The sequence below is a fragment of the Neomonachus schauinslandi genome, chromosome X (assembly GCF_002201575.2).
Source record: "Neomonachus schauinslandi chromosome X, ASM220157v2, whole genome shotgun sequence".
Taxonomy (NCBI): domain Eukaryota; kingdom Metazoa; phylum Chordata; class Mammalia; order Carnivora; family Phocidae; genus Neomonachus; species Neomonachus schauinslandi.
In genome coordinates this window covers 99,683,837-99,704,791 of record NC_058419.1, presented here as the reverse complement: position 1 = coordinate 99,704,791, position 20,955 = coordinate 99,683,837, and the positions used below count along the sequence as shown (strand labels likewise).

At 39.1% G+C, this 20,955-nt stretch overlaps 1 protein-coding gene across 1 annotated transcript in view; it reads right to left on the bottom strand.

Moving 5' to 3' along the window:
• The window catches only part of DMD (dystrophin), a 2,077,064-nt gene that overhangs the window by 504,430 nt on the left and 1,551,679 nt on the right, over nt 1-20,955 (bottom strand). The window contains exon 54 of the mRNA XM_021677947.1: nt 9,478-9,632. Within this exon, the coding sequence (XP_021533622.1) occupies nt 9,478-9,632 (155 nt within the window). The remainder of the gene's footprint in view (nt 1-9,477; nt 9,633-20,955) is intronic.

The window sequence follows — 20,955 nt, the reverse complement described above, 5'->3', positions numbered from 1 at the left end:
CGTTAATAGAAAAAAACCCCTAAATTCCTATTTTATTTATTTTTTGAAGATTTTATTTATTTATTTATTTATTTAACTTAAAAAAGCATTCTGTGGTGGGAACTGAACATCTTTTTTTTTTTCTTTTTAAATTTTATTTTATTATGTTATGTTAATCACCTTACATTACCTCATTAGTTTTTGATGTAGATTTTATTTATTTATTAGAGAGAGAGCGTGCGCACAAGAGAGAGTGTGAGAGAGAGAACGAAAGTAGGGGGAGGGCCAGAGGGAGAAGCAGACTCCCCACTGAGCAGGGAGGCTGACAGGGGGCTCGATCCCAGGATCCTGGGATCATGACCTGAGCCAAAAGCAGATGCTTAACTGACTGAGCCACCCAGGCCCCTAAATTCCTATTTTAAACTGAATAAAGCCAAAAGATCCCTGAACTATAGGTTAGAATGAGATAAAATTACAAGTCAAATGATGATTCTATCCATTTATTAAAATAACTTAATAAAAATAAACTCTAGCTCATGTATACATTTTACTAAGCATTTTGAACAAGTTTTTTTTGAGAGTGATAGCGACACAAAGAAAATTCAAACTATGAATATCATTGAAAAGTAATATCATGGACACTGTCGCTAACATTAAGGGTTCAATGAAGCCAAGTAAGGGAAACTTTCTCCCATTTGTTTTAATTTTAGACACCAAAATATTAAATTTATGAATGAACATAAGAAAGGTCCATCTGTGACCTATAATTTTCCTTTAGGAAACAATTATAAGTTATCTTTAGTTTTGGAGTCTTTTCATGGGTAAACTGTACGCAGGGGCATTTCCAAGCATCTATTTTGGTGTGCTGGTGGAGTCTGGTTTAGGACTGCGCGACTGGGGTAGAATGCAAATGGCTATTTGGCTACATCACCGGGTAATTTTCCACACCAGGAAATCACCAATGATATGGTTCCAAATCTCTCCGTTTGTGTGCCATCTCTGTAAGCTAAAAACATTCTAATTACTTTAAAGGAGATGACATAAAATGAAGCAGGCAGTTAAGACCAAGAACATTTTAGATCTGTATGGATCATGATACTCCCTGGCCCAGCGCCCCAAGGTTTTGCATTACGGGTATTATATTACCCGATTGTAACATGGCGAGAATTCTTGTGCTTCACAATCAGTTGGAAAGATTGGGTCTCAGCAGTATAAAAAGCAGAGGGCCTTATAACTATATACACAGCTCTCTGTTGAAGAGCCAAAAGAAACTTGCTCATTCTGCCAAAAGAAGCATACCTAAAGGAGTTGCTAAGGGATTGGATATTTTAATGCACCAAAGCCTTTTAGTCCTTAAGATGGACTAGATAGTATATTTCGCATGAGAGGGATTAAAAATAGGAGACTCTAAATTGAGAAGTTTGAGCTGGTGTTCTTAGGGTCATTTGTTGCTTTAATATTTATGACGATGCTTCAAATATATCACAAGCAGTCCCTGACTTAATAAGAGGTTGTATTTTAAACAAACGTCCTGTTAGCATCATATCACATTCTTTACATAGCTTCAAGGGCAGCAGCAAATCTTCACTTTACATTTTGGGGACTAATCCAAAGCCATTTGGTGCCCAACATCTGATTAATTATTTCATTCAGTTCACGATTACTGAGTACAATTACTGAGCAAACAGAAGGCGTGGCTATACAATAATACGACAATCTCCTGATGCTCGTAAAATAGTCCCCGGTAGCTCCAGAAAAAGAATTCTGAAAATGCTTTTATAAGGGCCAGCATTTGTGGATAGAACATAGGCCTCTTTTTTGAAGTTCACATGCCTGTCCCTCTGGTAAATAAACAAACAAGCAAAAATCTTGCCAAATAAGCAAAAATTTGTGATACCATTTGCTTTTCTTGCCTAAAAAAAAATCAAGTTTATTTATTGACTTCTTTGTTTTTATTTTCAGAAAAATTTCGGTATGCTTTTGGGAGTATATCACATATGTAAATATCATCCATCAGGTCTCAGGAGGGAAAAGAGAACTGGGAGCAAAGGGAAACCAGAAGATTAATTTTAAGGAAAATCACTCTGAGGCCAGCATGAAGGCCAGATGAGTGTGGAGACCCAATGGCTGGGAGCACAGAGCAAAGGCAGTTACAGTCTCTGAGGTAGAATATGGACAAGCTCTAGGATGAGCTGGCAATAGGGACGAAGAAAAGGGGCTAGTTTGTAGAGCAATTTTTGAAGTAGAATTCACATAGTTTAGAAGCCAATTTAATAAATATATCAAAAAAAGTAGAGAAGAGAGAGGGAGGGAAAGGTAGAAGGAATTCTTAGGTTTCCAGTTTTAGAGATGATTAAGTAATCAAACTACACTGAAAATACAGAAACTCAAGCATCGTTTTAGGGGCAGATAATGACTTCACCTTTAGATATTTTGCAGCTTGTAGGATAGGCAGATGGAGACACATGGGAGATGGCTGTAAGTACAGTTCTGGAGATTGGGAGAAAGATAGAAGATGGAAATAAAAACTGAGAAGTCTTAATGGTAGCTGAAACCAACAGATGAAGGTACTTGAAATGTGTATAGAGAAGAGAAAGAATTAAAAATGGAACAGCAACATTTAAGGGATGTATAGAGCAAAGATAGCCTGTATAGATTATTGTTACAACTCCCAAATTTGTATCTCGAGTCATGACCATTCCTTGGAATTTAAGATTTTATATCCAGCTAACTACTCCATATCTCCACCTGGATGCATGACAGACACATCAAAAGTAACATGTCCCCATCTTCTTCCTAGGATGTGTTGCTTTTTTTTCTAAAGATTTATTTATTACTTGAGAGAGAGAGAGAGAGAGAGAGAGAGAGCAGCAGGGGAAAGGGAGAGGGAGATTGACAATCTCAAGCATTCCCTTCTGAGCGCAGAGCCTGACACGGGGCTGGATCTCACAACCCTGAGATCATGACCTGAGCCAAAATCAAGAGTCAGACACTTAACTGACTGAACCACCCAGGTGCCCCAATACATTGCTTTTGATGTCTTCTCCATCTTAGTAAAATGAGCGCCCCATCTTCCAGTTGTTTGGGTAAAAACTCTGCAGTCTTCTTGGATTCCTGTTTCTTTCACACCTAAATCTAATGCATTAGAAAACTTTTTGGGCTCTGTCCTCAACATAGAGTGGAATCCAACCACTTCTTACTACATTCACTTCTCCTATTCTGACCTAGACCACAGTCATCTCTTGAGGGAATTATGACAACAGTTTCCTAGTGGTTTCACTATTTCCCTTCAGTGTATTACAGTAAACAGAGGGGCTAGGTGAGTAAAAACATGCCATTCCACTGCTCAAAACCCTCCCAGGTCCCATCTCATTTGATGTGAAAGCAAAAGTCCTCTGAGGGAGCCAGAAGGCCTGATGTAACCAGATTCTTCTTATCTCTCTGAACTCCTTGTCTGCTATACTCCTGCTTATGTGACCCCTTCCTGGTACACTGGTCTCTTGAGGGTTCATCCAAAAGGCCAAGAAGACTCCTGCCTCATGGCATTGCCACTTACTAGTACCTCCTGAAATGTTTTTCTTCCAATTATCCACATGGCTGCCATCCTCAGGTCCTTTGCATTTTGTTTAGACGTCACCCTTTCTGTCAGACTTTCCTTAACCACCATATTTAAATAACCACACTTCACTTCCACTACACACACCTATTCTCAGCTCCTTTCCTTCTTTCTTTCCACATTGCACTGATCACAATTTAAAATCCCATATATTTAACTTTCTTACTTGTTAATGTCTGTTTCGCACATTCTCCTTCCTCAAATAAAAGCTTCACGAGGGTAGGGATTTTCATTGCCCTATACAGAGTACCAAGAACTGAGCCTGCCTAGCACCAAAATATTCATTGAGTGAGTGAATGAACTCTTATGATATTTTTGACAGATGACATTTACTGAGCTCTTACTATGTACCACGCATTGTGCCAAGGACCTCACTCTTACTATAAGACCAGAAAAACAGGAGAACTGCAAGACAACATCATTCTGGAAACCAAGGAAGGGAAAGTTTTAACCAGTCGAGTTGATCGATGGGACCAGTGTTAAAATGAAGTCAAGTAGATGAATAAATGAAAATAGGGCATTTAGGGATTGTAAAAGTCACTGATGATCTTAGTGAGCCCTCATTCTCAGTAAAACAAGGGGATGGTGCCAGAGAAGCCAGAATGGAGTAGGTCAAAGCATAACCAGGAGCTGAAGAATAGGAAACAGTAATCCCAGTTACCGCTTCAAAAATTCTGATGGTTTCAAGCTGACCAAAAAAAAAAAAAAAAAATGATGGTAAGGGGAAATAAGCACAGCTGTATAGAAAAGACACTCTCCTAAGAAAGTTCTTGTAGAATGAGGGACACTTAACATGATGGTTGGCTGAAGGGGAGAAGCCAGGAAAAAAAAAAAAAAAAAAAAAGAGAGGAATTGATGATCCCAAGGGAAAAAAGCAGAACAATTATAAAAAAATATGCTGGAGAATCTGAAAGAGATCCAGTGTCCAGCTAGAATAGCTCTTTGCTGCACCCTGAATAGGGCTCAATATTTTTCCCTTTCCTTGTTTCTTTAAAGTGGAAAAGAGAAAGGACCTAGGAATAGAGAAGCAAGGAGTGACTTACGCATGCTTCACAGTTGCCAAAGACAGTGAATACTGGTGACAATTTTTCAGTGTATCAACTATGAATTGTGATTATTAAAATGTGAAATGTATTATTTTTTTTTATTTTTTTTCTTTTTTTAAAGATTTTATTTATTTATTTGAGACAGAGAGAATGAGAGACAGAGAGCATGAGAGGGAGGAGGGTCAGAGGGAGAAGCAGACTCCCTGCCGAGCAGTGAGCCCGATGCGGGACTCGATCCCGGGACTCCAGGATCATGACCTGAGCCGAAGGCAGTCGCTTAACCAACTGAGCCACCCAGGCGCCCTAAAATGTGAAATGTATTATTAGGGGGAACAGGAGAATACTGAGGTGTTATTTTGAGGAAGAGCATATTTCCATGTATGTGTGTGTATACACACACACACACACACATACACACACTAAATTTTTCCTAGAACCTAGAGAGATTTTTCAGGTATCTGGGAGCTTTTGCGAGGCAGTTCCAGCCATGCTGAAACCTCTGACACTAGGACCAGGCACTCTACTTGATGAGTTCACTCCTGGCTGGTAGGTAAATGTAGAAGCCCTCATATAGCTACAGACAGACAATTCAGAGTTAATGCTCATTTCTTGTTTAAAGAGGGATCCTGGAATAGAACGAAGGAAATGAAATCTCATGACAGTATCATCATAAAGTCATCAGCCAGATGGCAGTCCTTGAAATCTAATCCTTAGAGGCTTCTCACAATCATTTGTAATATCACATCTAATATTATCTTATTCACCAATTCATATCTATTCATAGAGGTTGAAAACAAAGAAATGAACTTGGAGAGGCCCTCGTTTCTGGCTTTCTATGTTAACATGGACTCTATCAGAAATCTGATCAGGAAAACAAAATATTTTCCTACATAGGTCACAGTGATGATCTATGTTCTGATCTGAATTGTTAAACTACAGAATTTAGTTGAGAAGTACCCTTTTCTTTTAATCAGGCATGGTAGATAATTCCTTTTAGGCACATGTGGCTATTTGTATTTCTCCATATGAAATGGTAAAGGTCCTATCAAAGCCAGGGTAGAATTCGAAGGTTCTTACGACCTATTAATAAACTTAAGCTGAACACTAAAATACAAAACAAAGTTAGTTCACTTTTTAAAAGGATTTCATTTATTTATTTGAGAGAGAGAGAGAAAGAGAGAGAGAGAGAGAGAGAATGCGTGTCCGTGCAAGCAGGGGGAAGAGAAGAGGGGGAGGGGAAAGAATCTCAAGCAGACTCTATGCTGAGCATGGAGGCTGACGCAGGGCTCGATCCCATGACTATGAGATCATGACCTGAGCCGAAACCAAGAGTCAGTAGCTTAACTGACTGAGCCACCCAGGTGCCCCAGTTCACTCTTGTTTTTGATTATGTCTCAAAACTACAGCCTATCAGTATATAATATCAAGGTTTTTCAAGTTACAATTTTTACGTGTTATTCAACAATTGGAAATGCATTGAAGAGTTTATTGCTTTAAATAGGCTTCTAAATGTACAGATATTTTGCACGTATTTCTCTATATGACTGAAAAGTTTCAGGGCAGGCAGTGCATGAGTGTTCTGCAGTAAAGCCTGAACTGTGAGAAATGATGTAACCAGAATGCTTACAGCAGAGTCCCTTCTACCTAGAAAGTCTTATTTATAGGTACTTTTCAAAGATGTGAGATACTTTTTTTCCATAACCCAAATATCAATGTTAATAATTTCTCCTTTTAAAATTATGTTTATAAGATTAACAACAAAAGTCAAAGTGTTTCTATCCTGTGATAGTTGTAGTTTTAGAGACTTTAAATACCAACTCTACAAAGTGGATAAACAGAAGATATAAAGTATAAACATGGAAATAAAATAATGTGAACCGACACCTTTTTACTTTTAAGAAATTGTTGTAAGTGTGCCCTATATTGCTTAGCTGGACATAGACAAAGATGATCTGCAGCAGGACTACCAACCAAATTTTTTGTGATGATTGAAATGCTCTCTTTTGCACTGTCCAATAGGGAAGTCACTAGTTACCTGTGGCTCCTGAGCACTTAAACGGTGGCTGATGAGATGGAGAAAGAGTGTGCACTGAAAAGGCTTCCCGAAGGAATTGGCATTTACACTGAGACCTGGATAATGAACAGAACTTAACTAGGTAAAGAGGAAGGAATAATACATATTTTTCAGGTCTGAAAGTCACAAAATCATTGTCAGCGGCAAATGACATAAATGGATAGTCATTAGTGGACTGAAACGACACAAGTGGATGCATTTTCACAGAGTACATGTGAGAAAGGCACAGGGAAGAATTTTAGAGGCATGAGTCAAAATTAGTTTGGCAGACTTCAGCTTCTGTAGGGGCCAGTGGAAAATGTAATTTAGCTGCTAACATTCTATTTAACTTTAGCCATTGGAGAAATAACTATATACCTTCTTTAGGTGGTAGATTTTTAGGGACCAAGTCAAAAAATATAAACTGGAAGCCCCTCCTCTGAAGAATCCAAGACCTTGAGGAAGTGATTTAAAGAAGAGAGCAGCTTGGACATCAGAGGAGCATGGGAGTGTGGAGCCAGGGGGCTTCCAGAAAGAGCTGCACAGGGGCGCCTGGGTGGCTCAGTTGGTTGGGCGACTGCCTTCGGCTCAGGTCATGATCCTGGAGTCCCGGGATCGGGTCCTGCATCGGGCTCCCTGCTCGGCGGGGAGTCTGCTTCTCCCTCTCCCACTCCCCGCTTGTGTTCCCTCTCTCGCTGTGTCTTTCTCTGTCAAATAAATAAAAAAAAATCTTAAAAAAAAAAAAAAAAAAAAAGAAAGAGCTGCACAGATGGGATAGGACCTCCCTGAAGCCCTAGGTTTGTACCAGAAACAAGTTTTCATTTTGGCCCCTTGTTAGCTTACATTCCCTAAACTCACCAAATTGATTTCTGATCTTAATTTGCTTTCCCAAAGAAGAGGCTTCTCTTTGACAAACAAGCATTTCCCATTGAGATCTAACTATTGAGCTTCTGATACCATTGGCTCACATATGCCTAAGTCTTCCTGAGCCTAATCTGCCCTTATTTAATTCAACAGATATCAGATCTATATTTGAACTGGAAAATTCAAACCTTGCCACTGAGAGGGGGCAGTAACTTTAAGAATTTTTTTCCTATTATCACTCCCCTATTCAAGCTTGTCCTCTCTCCACCAGGGTCCGTGTGATAGGGCCCTGAAAGTAACTCCCAACTTCAGGTTGAAACTTCTTTTCCATGGTCATCTGAACACCCACTATCTGGAATTCAAGAATAGAGCTGCTCTCTTCCCTCAGGGCCACCGATGTAAATCCAGTTTCGCAGGAATTTTCACTCTTTAATTCCTAACTCAGTTTCAAGATTTACTTGCTTTCTCAGTTTCCGCATATCAGCAGCTTGTGACTCCTGAGTTTCTGCTCTTAGTTCAAAATCTGTTGGTTTTTCTCCCCCTGATGGAGGCCTTTTCTTCTTAATAAAGGCCACCTAAATGACATCTTCAGTAATTCATGTCATCTTCTGGAATTTATTTACATTTCACTGTGGCTTTCCTCATCACTGTACAGGTACTCTTTTTGCCCCTGGTTTTTATTTTAAGATTTTATCTATTTACTTGAGAGAGAGAGAGTGCATAAGCAGTGGGGAGGGGTAAAAGAGATGGAGCAGACTCCCCCCTGAGCAGGGAGCCCGACTCGGGGGCTGGATCCCAGGACTCCTGGGATCATGACCTGAGCTGAATAGCCCCTGTTTTTTGAGAGAACTAAAAATAAGTATCCAATAATCCTTAAGTTACCATAGCATGAAAAAGGTAACTACATTATGCAAAGAGAGTCATCATTCAACAAGTATTTCCCAGCTCCCCATTGTATCACTTGGTTCAGGACCTCAGGATGTGTCAAATAAGAAAGAGGGTCTTTCAAACCATGAGAGATTCTGGACTCCAGGAACCAAACTGAGGGTTACAGAAGGGAGGGGGTGGGGGGATGGGATAACCAGGTGATGGGTATTAAAGAGGGCACATGTTGTGATGAGCACTGGGTGTTATATGCAAATAATGAATCGTTGAACACTACATCAAAAACTAATGATGTACTGTATGTTGGCTAACTGAACATAATTTAAAAAAAAAAAAAAAAAGAAAGAGGGTCTCTGTCCTTAGGGAGTTTAGACTAATATGAAGGACAAACATTAAACAGTTATTTACATAATTCAGGTTTTTATTTAAAATTAGGACACATGCTATTAAAAGAAAAGCACATGGGGTTAAAGGAGTGCATAATAAGGACACAGAATCTACTTTGAGGAGATAGTATCTCTAAGAGCTGTTAATTTTCATTGATACGGAAGGGGAAATGAAGTTCTGAGTCATGTGACACTGCACGGATTTTCTCATTTAGTATGTGGAGTGAGATGCAATGATGGCACCATGGACAGCTATAATCCCATCATGAAACGCCAAGTAACTTCCTTGTCAGATTAAGAATGGGGCAGCATGTGTCACTATGGAATAGAATATTTCTTTGGATAGAGTTCTCAAAACATATTGACAAATGGCTCTTCCGGCTATAAATCAGTATTTCTGTTTGTCTAAACTCTTAGTTATATCATTGCCTGGGCAAATCACTTAATTTCACCAGTCTTCAGGTCCCTCACATGTAAAATTCTAGAGGATTCAGGCGAGCCTGCGTATTTGCTTGGCATTTGTCACCTTGGATCCTCTGAAGCCCCAGTTTAGCAGGATCAGGAAAACAAATCTGCGTGGTCCACCCAGTGTCACCACCCATCCATCATGGCAGCCAACACTAGTTTCAGAAATAATGTCATTCATACCTTTTATGAATGCTTGCCCAAGAGGCATTGATGTTCTCTGTTATCATGTGAACTTTTCTGGTATCATCTGCAGAATAATCCCGGAGAAGTTTCAGTGCCAAATCATTTGCAACATCTACATTTATCTGCCACTGGCGGAGGTCTTTGGCCAACTGCTGTGGATGCATACGGGAAAGAAAATGAATGTCAGTTTTCTCTGAAATCCTGAGTTGTAGTTTCTTAAAATTTTGCATAAATAGCTTTTGAATCCTCAGGTCAGAACATGTCTACATGATTACTTTTAACCTACCACGTGATTTAGTCAATCATGACTGTATAAACTAACCCACTTTTCATGACAAAACTTTTCAAATGCTGCATCTTGAGCAATACTCAGTATCGGGTATTTCGATTTAGTGCCAATTAATTGGAAATCAACTGGGTTTAATTATTTTTTTCATGGTAGAGAACTATAAAAGTAAGCTCCCATATAATTGTTGAGTATGGGACATACCAAAATTTGAATGGAAAAGCAAATCTCATGTATTTCTTTCCCCCTTCATTAAATTGTTGAATTGTTTATGTAATTAGTGCCATCTACTGGCATTCAACTACAGCTGCATATAGAAAATATCACACATCAAAAGAACAGTACTGTTATTCTAGTTGTGAACGTTTTCAAAGGACCAGTTTATTCATAATACCTTAATAAATATCCTCCTTTAAAATTAGAATAAAATGAGGGGCGGAGCAAGATGGCAGAGGAGTAGGAGACCTGGATTTCGTCTCCTCTCAGGAATTCAGCTGGATAGGGATCAAACCAATCTGAACACCTACAAACTCAACAGGAGATCGAAGAAAAGAAGAGCAACAACTCTCTGAACAGAAAAGCAACCACTTTCTGGAAGGTAGGACGTGCGGAGAAGTGAATCCGAGGCGATATTCGGGAGGATAGACGGCGGGGGAGGGGCCTCCGTCGGCCGCTTCTGGCAAGTGATAGAGCCGCGGCGCACAAAATCGGAACATTGAAAAGTCTGTTCCGCTGAGGGACGTCACTCTGGTGGCTAAGCGGGGGGTGGAACCCTCCGGGACAGTGTGGTCTCAGGACCCTCGGGGTCACAGAAAGACCGGGGGTGCCTGAGTGTGGCAGAGCTCCCAGGTAATGGAGCAGGGAAGCCGGCTGCAGAGGCGGAGCCCAGGTGCGGGCTCTCAGCTCGGGGTTGCCATAAACCGTGATCCGCGGCACAGTCGGGCCACTGCTCCTCCAGCAGGGACCCAACAAGCGGCAGATCCGGGGAGACTCCCCTTCCTCCCCCGGGAGGAGCCGCGCGGGAGCGCACCGCAGGGATCTGCTGGGTTTGGAGACTCCACACCGAGTCGGGTGCCAGAGATAGAAACGTGAGGTCACAGTTCTCGGCTCCTCCGGGGCAGAGATTGGGAGGCCGCCATTTTCACTCTCTGCCTCCAAAGCTGTACGGAAAGCTCGCAGGGAACAAAAGCCCCGGAGAGCAAACCCCAGCAGATTACTTAGCCGGGAGGGGGCAAGGGCGGGCCAATTCCGCCTCCAGCAGAGACATTTGGGAACCACGGCAACAGGCCCCTCCCCAGAAGATCAGCGAGAACAGCCAGCCAAGACCAAGTCTACCGATCAATGAGAACAGCAGAACTCCAGCGCTAGGGGAATACTGCACATAGAATTCATGGCTTTTTTACCATGATTCTTTAGTCTTTCAAAGTTAATTTTTTTTAACTGTCTTTTTTCTTTTTTTTTTTTGAATTTTTCTTTTTCCCTTTTTCAACCAACATCTTATCAATCCCTTTTTTAAAAAACATTATTTTTCATTTTTAGAGTCATATTCTATCCCTTCATAGTAGTTACCCGTATTTTTGGCATATATATATAAGTTGTTCTCTCTTTAAAATTTTGAGATAGTTCCTTCTAACAGATCAAAATATACTCTAAATCTCTAGTGTATGGTTTTTTTCTACTCCCCTGCCTGATCACATTCTCTCCCTTTTTTTTTTTAAATCATCTTCTTTCTTTTTTTAAACAACTTATCAATTCCTTTTATAAAATTTTTTATAATTTCCATCTTTACAGTCATATTCCATCCCTTCATCATATCAACCCTTATTTTTGTACATATAAAGTTTTTCTTTCTTTAAAATTTTGGGAGGCACTTTCTTTTAACAGACCAAAATACACCCCAAATCTAGTGTGTGGCACTGATCTATATACCAGCCTGATCATAATTGATCACATTCTGTTTTTGTTTTGTTTTGTTTTGTTCTGTTTTTGTTTGTTTTTATCTTTTTCTTTTTCTTTTTCTTTTTTCTTTTTCCTCTCTTTCCCTTTCTTTTCCCACTGCTTCATGTCTTTTCTGATTTGTTTACAGTATATTTTCTGGGGATGTTGTTACCCTGTTAGCATTTTGTTCTCTCATTAATCTATTCTCCTCTGCACAAAATGACAAGACGGGAGAAATCACCTCAACAAAAAGAACAAGAGGTAGTACCGACTGCCAGGGACCTACTCAATACGGACATTAGTACGATGTCAGATCTAGAGTTCAGAATCATCACTTTAAAGATACTAGCTGGGCTTGAAAAAAGCATGGAAGTTATTAGAGAAACCCTTTCTGGAGAAGTAAAAGAACTAAATTCTAACCAAGTAGAAATCAAAAAGGCTATTAATGAGGAGCAATCAAATATGGGGGCGCTAACTGCTAGGATAAATGAGGCAGAAGAGAGAATCAGTGATATAGAAGACCAAATGATGGAAAATAAAGAAGCTGAGAAAAAGAGAGATAAACAACTACTGGATCACAAGGGCAGAATTCGAGAGATAAGCGATACCATAAGACGAAACATTAGAATAATTGGGATCCCAGAAGAAAAAGAAAGAGAGAGAGGGGCAGAAGGTATAATGGAGCAAATTATAGCAGAGAACTTGCCTAATTTGGGGAAGGAAACAGGCATGAAAATCCAGGGAGCACAGAGAACCCCTCTCAAAATCAATAAAAATAGGTCAACACCCCGACATCTAATAGTAAAACTTACGAGTCTCAGAGACAAAGAGAAAATCCTGAAGGCAGCTCGGGAGAAGAGATCTGTAACCTACAATGGTAGAAACATTAGACTGGCAACAGACCTATCCACAGAGACCTGGCAGGCCAGAAAGGACTGGCAGGATATATTCAGAGCCCTAAATGAGAAAAATATGCAGCCAAGAATACTCTATCCAGCTAGGCTGTCATTGAAAATTGAAGGAGAGAGAAAAAGCTTCCAGGACAAACAAAAACTAAAGGAATTTGCAAACACGAAACCAGCCCTGCAAGAAATCTTGAAAGGGGTCTTCTAAGCAAAGAGAGAGCCTAAAAGCAACATAGACCAGAAAGGAACACAGACAATATACAGTGACAGTCACCTTACAGGCAATACAATGGCACTAAATTCCTATCTTTCAATAGTTACCCTGAATGTAAATGGGCTAAATGCCCCAATCAAAAGACACAGGCTATCAGATTGGATTAAAAAACAAGACCCATCGATATGCTGTCTGCAAGAGACTCATTTTAGAACCAAAGACACCCCCAGATTGAAAGTGAGGGGGTGGAAAACCATTTACCATGCTAATGGACACCAAAAGAAAGCTGGGGTGGCAATCCTCATATCAGACAAATTAGATTTTAAACCAAAGACTGTAATAAGAGATGAGGAAGGACACTATATCCTACTTAAAGGGTCTATCCAACAAGAAGATCTAACAATTGTAAATATCTATGCCCCTAACATGGGAGCAGCCAATTATATAAGGCAAATAATAACAAAAGCAAAGAAACACATTGACAACAATACAATAATAGTGGGGGACTTTAACACCCCCCTCACTGAAATGGACAGATCGTCTAAGCAAAAGATCAACAAGGAAATAAAGACTTTAAATGACACACTGGACCAAATGGACTTCACAGACATATTCAGGACATTCCATCCCAAAGCAACGGAATACACATTCTTCTCTAGTGCCCATGGACCATTCTCCAGAATAGATCACATCCTAGGTCATAAATCAGGTCTCAACTGGTACCAAAAGATTGGGATCATTCCCTGCCTATTTTCAGACCACAATGCTTTGAAACTAGAACTCAATCACAAGAGGAAAGTCGGAAAGAACTCAAATACATGGAGGCTAAAGAGCATCCTACTAAAGAATGAATGGGTCAACCAGGAAATTAAAGAAGAATTAAAAAAATTCATGGAAACCAATGAAAATGAAAACACAACTATTCAAAATCTTTGGGATGCAGCAAAGGCAGTCCTAAGAGGAAAGTATATAGCAATACAAGCCTTTCTCAAGAAGCAAGAAAGGTCCCAAGTACACAACCTAACCCTACACCTAAAGGAGCTGGAGAAGGAACAGCAAATAAAACCTAAACCCAGCAAGAGAAGAGAAATAATAAAGATCAGAGCAGAAATCAATGAAATAGAAACTAAAAGAACAGTAGAACAGATCAACGAAACAAGGAGCTGGTTCTTTGAAAGAATTAACAAGATTGATAAACCCCTGGCCAGACTTATCAAAAAGAGAAGAGAAATGACCCAAATCAACAAAATCATGAATGAAAGAGGAGAGATCACAACCAACACCAAAGAAATACAAACAATTATAAGAACATATTATGAGCAACTCTATGCCAGCAAATTAGATAACCTGGAAGAAATGGATGCATTCCTAAAGATGTATCAACTACCAAAACTGAACCAGGAAGAAATAGAAAACCTGAACAGACCTAGAACCACTAAGGAAATTGAAGCAGTCATCAAAAATCTCCCAACAAACAAAAGCCCAGGGCCAGATGGCTTCCCAGGGGAATTCTACCAAACATTTCAAGAAGAATTAATACCTATTCTTCTGAAACTGTTCCAAAAAATAGAAATGGAAGGAAAACTTCCAAACTCATTTTCTGAGGCCAGCATTACCTTGATCCCCAAACCAGACAAAGACCCCATCAAAAAGGAGAATTACAGACCAATATCCCTGATGAACATGGATGCAAAAATTCTCACCAAAATACTAGCCAATAGGATCCAACAGTACATTAAAAGGATTATTCACCACGACCAAGTGGGATTTATCCCTGGGCTGCAAGGTTGGTTCAACATCCGCAAATCAATCAATGTGATACAATACATTAACAAAAGAAAGAACAAAAATCATATGATCCTCTCAACAGATGCAGAAAAAGCATTTGACAAAGTACAGCATCCTTTCTTGATCAAAACTCTTCAGAGTATAGGCATAGAGGGTACATACCTCAATATCATAAAAGCCATCTATGAAGAACCTACAGCGAATATCATTCTCAATGGGGAAAAACTGAGAGCTTTCCCCCTAAGGTCAGGAACACAGCAGGGATGTCCACTATCACCACTGCTATTCAACATAGTATTGGAAGTCTTAGCCACAGCAATCAGACAACAAAAAGAAATCAAAGGCATCCAAATTGGCAAAGAAGAAGTCAAACTCTCACTCTTTGCAGATGATATGATACTTTATGTGGAAAACCCCAAAGACTCCACCCCAAAACTGCTAGAACTCATACAGGAATTCAGTAAAGTGGCAGGATATAAAATCAATGCACAGAAGTCAGTGGCATTCCTATACACCAACAACAAGACAGAAGAAAGAGAAATTAAGGAATTGATCCCATTTACAATTGCACCCAAAACCATAAGATACCTAGGAATAAATCTAACCAAAGAGGCAAAGGATCTGTACTCAGAAAACTATCAAATACTCATGAAAGAAATTGAGGAAGACACAAAGAAATGGAAAAACGTTCCATGCTCATGGATTGGAAGAACAAATATTGTGAAGATGTCAATGCTACCTAGAGCAATCTACACATTCAGTGCAATCCCCATCAAAATGGCATCTACTTTTTTCAAAGAAATGGAACTAATAATCCTAAAATTTGTATGGAACCATAAAAGACCCCGCATAGCCAGAGGAATGTTGAAAAAGAAAAGCAAAGCTGGTGGCATCACAATTCCGGACTTCCAGCTCTACTACAAAGCTGTCATCATCAAGACAGCATGGTACTGGCACAAAAACAGGCACATAGATCAATGGAACAGAATAGAGAGCCCAGAAATGGACCCTCAACCCTATGGTCAAGTAATCTTTGACAAAGCAGGAAAGAATGTCCAATGGAAAAAAGACAGTCTCTTCAACAAATGGTGTTGGGAAAATTGGATAGCCACATGCAGAAGAATGAAACTGGACCATTTCCTTACACCACACACAAAAATAGACTCCAAATGGTTGAAAGACCTCAATGTGAGACAGGAGTCCATCCAAATCCTAAAGGAGAACACAGGCAGCAACCTCTTTGACCTCAGCCGCAGCAACTTCTTCCTAGAAACATCGCCAAAGGCAAGGGAAGCAAGGGCAAAAATGAACTATTGGGACTTCACCAAGATAAAAAGCTTTTGCAAAGCAAAGGAAACAGTCAACAAAACCAAAAGACAACCGACAGAATGGGAGAAGATATTTGCAAATGACATATCAGATACAGGGCTAGTAACCAAAATCTATAAAGAACTCATCAAACTCAACACCCAAAGAACAAAGAATCCAATCAAGAAATGGGCAGAAGACATGAACAGACATTTTTCCAAAGAAGACATCCAAATGGCCAACAGACACATGAAAAAGTGCTCAACATTCGCTCGGCATCAGGGAAATCCAAATCAAAACCTCAATGAGATACCACCTCACACCAGTCAGAATGGCTAAAATTAACAAGTCAGGAAATGACAGATGTTGGCGGGGATGCGGAGAAAGGGGAACCCTCCTACACTGTTGGTGGGAATGCAAGCGGGTGCAGTCACTCTGGAAAACAGTATGGAGGTTCCTCAAAAAGTTGAAAATAGAGCTACCGTATGATCCAGCAATTGCACTACTGGGTATTTACCCCAAAGATACAAAAGTAGGGATCCGAAAGGGTACGTGCACCCTGATGTTTATAGCAGCAATGTCCACAATAACCAAACTGTGGAAATAGCCAAGATGTCCATCGACAGATGAATGGATAAAGAAGATGTGGTATATATATACAATAGAATATTATGCAGCCAGGGGCGCCTGGGTGGCTCAGTTGTTAAGCGACTGCCTTCAGCTCAGGTCATGATCCCAAGGTCCTGGGATCAAGCCCCGCATCGGCCTTCCTGCTCCGTGGGAAGCCTGCTTCTCCCTCTCCCACTCCCCCTGCTTGTGTTCCCTCTCTCGCTGTGTCTCTCTCTGTAAAATAAATAAATAAAATCTTAAAAAAAAAAAAAGAATATTATGCAGTCATCAAAAGGAATGAGATCTTGCCATTTGCAATGACGTGGATGGAACTGGAGGGTATTATGCTGAGCGAAATAAGTCAAACAGAGAAAGACATGTATCATATGACCTCACTGATATGAGGAATTCTTGATATCAGGAAACAAACTGAGGGTTGCTGGAGTGGGGGGTGCGGGGGGAGGGATGGGGTGACTGGGTGATGGACACTGGGAAGGGTATGTGCTCTGGTAAGTGCTGTGAATTGTGCAAGACTGTTGAATCTCAGATCTGTACCTCTGAAACAAATAATGCAATATATGTTAAGAAAGGAAAAAAAAAAAGAAGAAGAAAAGAATGTAGCAGGAGGGGAAGAATGAAGGGGGGGAAATCGGAGGGGTAGACGAACCATGAGAGATGATGGACTCTGAAAAACAAACTGAGGGTTCTAGAGGGGAGGGGGGTGGGAGGATGGGTTAGCCTGGTGGTGGGTATTGAGGAGGGCACATTCTGCACGGAGCACTGGGTGTTATGCACAAACAATGAATCATGGAACACTGTATCTAAAACTAATGATGTAATGTATGGGGATTAACATAACAAAAAAAATTAAAAAAAATTAGAATAAAATTTCAAATGTAAGAATCTTGCTAAACCAAATGACCTATGTTTTCTTGTTTGTCTTTGACAATTATCAAGCTCTGTCTTTGATCACTTGATATACCACACATAAAATAAGTAAGCCAATAATAGGTTTATCTGGAAACGTAATTAACCCTGGCTATAAGTGCATGGAGGAGGCTTCTAAAGCATTAAGATGATATAAATTGCTAAGATGGTTATATCAAATCCAACATAGTGGGTTAAGCCACTGATAAAGGGACAGAGGAATAGGAATAAGCAATTCAAACAAGAGAAAGAATAAAAGATTTCCATTTTAAAAATTAACTTAAAAAAATAAAAAAATAGAGCATTAAATCAAGACAGTGACGGTATAATTTGACACCAATTAAATTAATAAAAAATAAAACCCAAAGCTGGAAGGGCTGTGGTAAAACTCGCATATCCACGTACTACTGCTGGGAACAGTATCTAGCAGGACAATCTGGCAAAAGGTATCAAGTGACATACAAATGCTTACTCCCACTGACTTAACTATCGTACTTTTGGTATTTTCTCCTAATAAAATATTTAAAAGAAGAGAAATACATTATAGGAATAAAGACCTTCATTAACTAATACAGTACAAAAAATGAGAAAATTGCAGTGTTTAATGAGAGGACAGGAAACTAACACAATACATCAACCCAATGGTCTAACGTGCAATAAATGGGCATCAAAGTCATACGTAACAAACAAAACACAATTTCTATCTATACTGAATTTCTTAAATCTGTTAAGTCATGAACTAGAAGGGGAACACAGGAAATTGAAATGAATTGATGTTTCTGAAGAGTAGTCATTTTTGTTTTAATATTTGTTCTTTCATGTTGGTATGCTGTTTATATAATAAAAATCAAACAAGAGTAATTTTACCATAGTTCCAGTATGTTTGGGTGGACTCCTATTCCTTGAAAGTGTATAATGTATATATAATCTGGCATTTCTCAGTTAACTAGAACATTCTATTCTTGAATCAAAAGAAATAATTGTATTTGTTGCATATAACAAGTACAGCCAAATAACCAAATTAGTACCAAGCATCTAAAGCCAATATCACTAACTTTTGCTATGAAAGGAAAAAGGGAGAGAGTTTTTAAAGGTATAGAGAATAGTTGCCACACTACAAACCAATTAAAATGTATCCTTGTGGAATGTCTGTCTTTCCTTATGTACTCATTTTCTCAAGCCCTGTGGCTCTTATTTTCTACTTTTTGGATCCTCACACTATTCAAAAGCCTTTCTGAGGTGAAACATACCCCCTGAAGGCTTTCGCTTTCTAGAAATATCCTAAGGTACAAAATGACCTTTCCATCCCTTCCCCTCCTTACTTAAGCCAAACCTACAGTGTTAAAGTAATATGCACTGTAATTGGGCCTTTTTTATCCATAAGATGGTGTTTGCATTTTTAAAGAAGAGTTTATTATCCATCATCTATTCAATCTCTAATTGGTAGCATAAGAATGCATGAAACTGAGACCTATGACTTGGTTATATTTTTCCAAGTTAATTCCTTTTTAGGGATACCCTTGTCTATTAAAGAAATATAAAGCAACATTAGAGCATATATGTGTGTATATATATATGTATATATACACACATATGTATAAAATATAAACTAAAATGTTAATAAATGTAATTAAAATCACTTATTTTACCTAAGAAAGATAATCTTGGAAGCCACCACTCACTCATGGGTTGCTATTTGAAAAGTCTAGAGGAAAAAGGATATGCCCTGTGGTTCTAATCTATAGATCATAAAAAAATACCCAGAAGTTTAAGTGGAAAACTATGCTCGAATTTTCCAAAATCTGGAAGGAAATATCAAGCTAAAGTTAGAGACTTCATAGTAAACAGGTAAAAGAGTGAGGCCTGATTTCAAACCAGAGCTTTTTGATAAACTTTAATTCTTGAAAGACCAAAAAAAAAAAAAAAAAACCAAAACCCCCACAAGTGATACATTTTTCTTCAAATTTGTATTCACAATGAAATTGAGATTTTTATATCTACGGAAATCTTGACTGAGCTCTAACCCTCACTGTATACTGCCCAGGTTTTATGACGATGTAGGATTAAAAAGAAGAAATCCCACTGACCTTGAGCAATACTGACAGGGCAAAGGCCCTTATCTCAACTCTAAGGTTCTCAACAACAGCGTTCTTGTCTCCCTTCTTAAAGACATTCACCTGAACAGACGGTTTCCCTTCCTCAAATATGTTGACCAACCTGGATTTTAACCAAGTTGTCTTTCAGACTACAAACAATGACCTTGACCAGTTTTGCCTGCTACTGTGAAATTTACTACTGGGATAACTCCAAGCCACAGAAGGAGTGTAAATTCAAAAATACAATAGAATTCCCACACACTCCTTTTTATTTCCGAATTCTATTTACAATTGTATACACTACAGGGAACTGTTTATATGGTGATCACAGTGTGTGAAGAAATTTGAAATACTGTGAACACAAGCCTATAAAAAAAGATGATTTTTGTGGGTGCATATATATGTGGGTGTTTTCCATGAAGAATATAAAATGCTAAATCCCCAAAAGATTGTGTCCCCAACCAGGAAATAAATATTTTATATTCAAACCTAATATGGTGCTGATATTTTATACACAGCATTTTAGGCAGAAAAATGACTGTCAGCTATGGGACAACCTGAATTAATTTCAAGAACTTTGAGTATTAAAAGTTTTTCATTTTAATGTTTGCCTTTCCTTATTTTTTATTTGTAAGAATTCTTTTTAGGGATACTGACCCTGCATGGGAGAAAACAAGGAAGGAAGAGAGAGAGTAGTTAGAAGTTTGGGCCTGCTGTGTTTGAATCCTAGCTTGATCACTTCCTAGTTGTGTGACAAACGGGAAAGTTAATTGTCCTCTTTGTGTTTCAGTTTCCTTCTTTCTCAAATGGGTGTATTAACAGCGTCTACCTCGAAAGATTATCATGAGAGTTCATTTAGAAAATCCAGGGAATACGTTTAGAATGGTGACTGGTGCATTCAAAGCATTCAGTAAGTATTAGCTATAATCATTGTGATTATTACTACCCTTTCTATTACTACTACTACTACTAATTCTACTGCTACTCCTACTATTTTGAATAAGCCACCCTACATTCACCACAGGGTAAGCCTCTACTGAATGCAAAGCAAGGGACCCACTGTTTTATAGACATTGTCTATAATGCTGCAGCTTATCTAGAAGGCTCCCTTTAATTCAGGAGATAAATGTGAGTCCGCAGACTTATAATTAAAAATTTCAGGTTGAGTGTTGTTGAAGTTTTCTTATAAAACATGTTTTGGGACGGTCACCTACAAATGAAATTACCATTTGTTCCAGATGAACTAGAGTTTAACACTTTTAATGACTGTGACTCAAAGGAGCTTCACGAAAGGCAATACGGAGTAATGAAAAGACATCTTCCCAGGAAGTCTTGTTTGGCCATTGTTTTGCTGTTTGATCTTAAGAAAGTCATTAACCTTCTGAGTCCCAGTTTTGTTGTGTG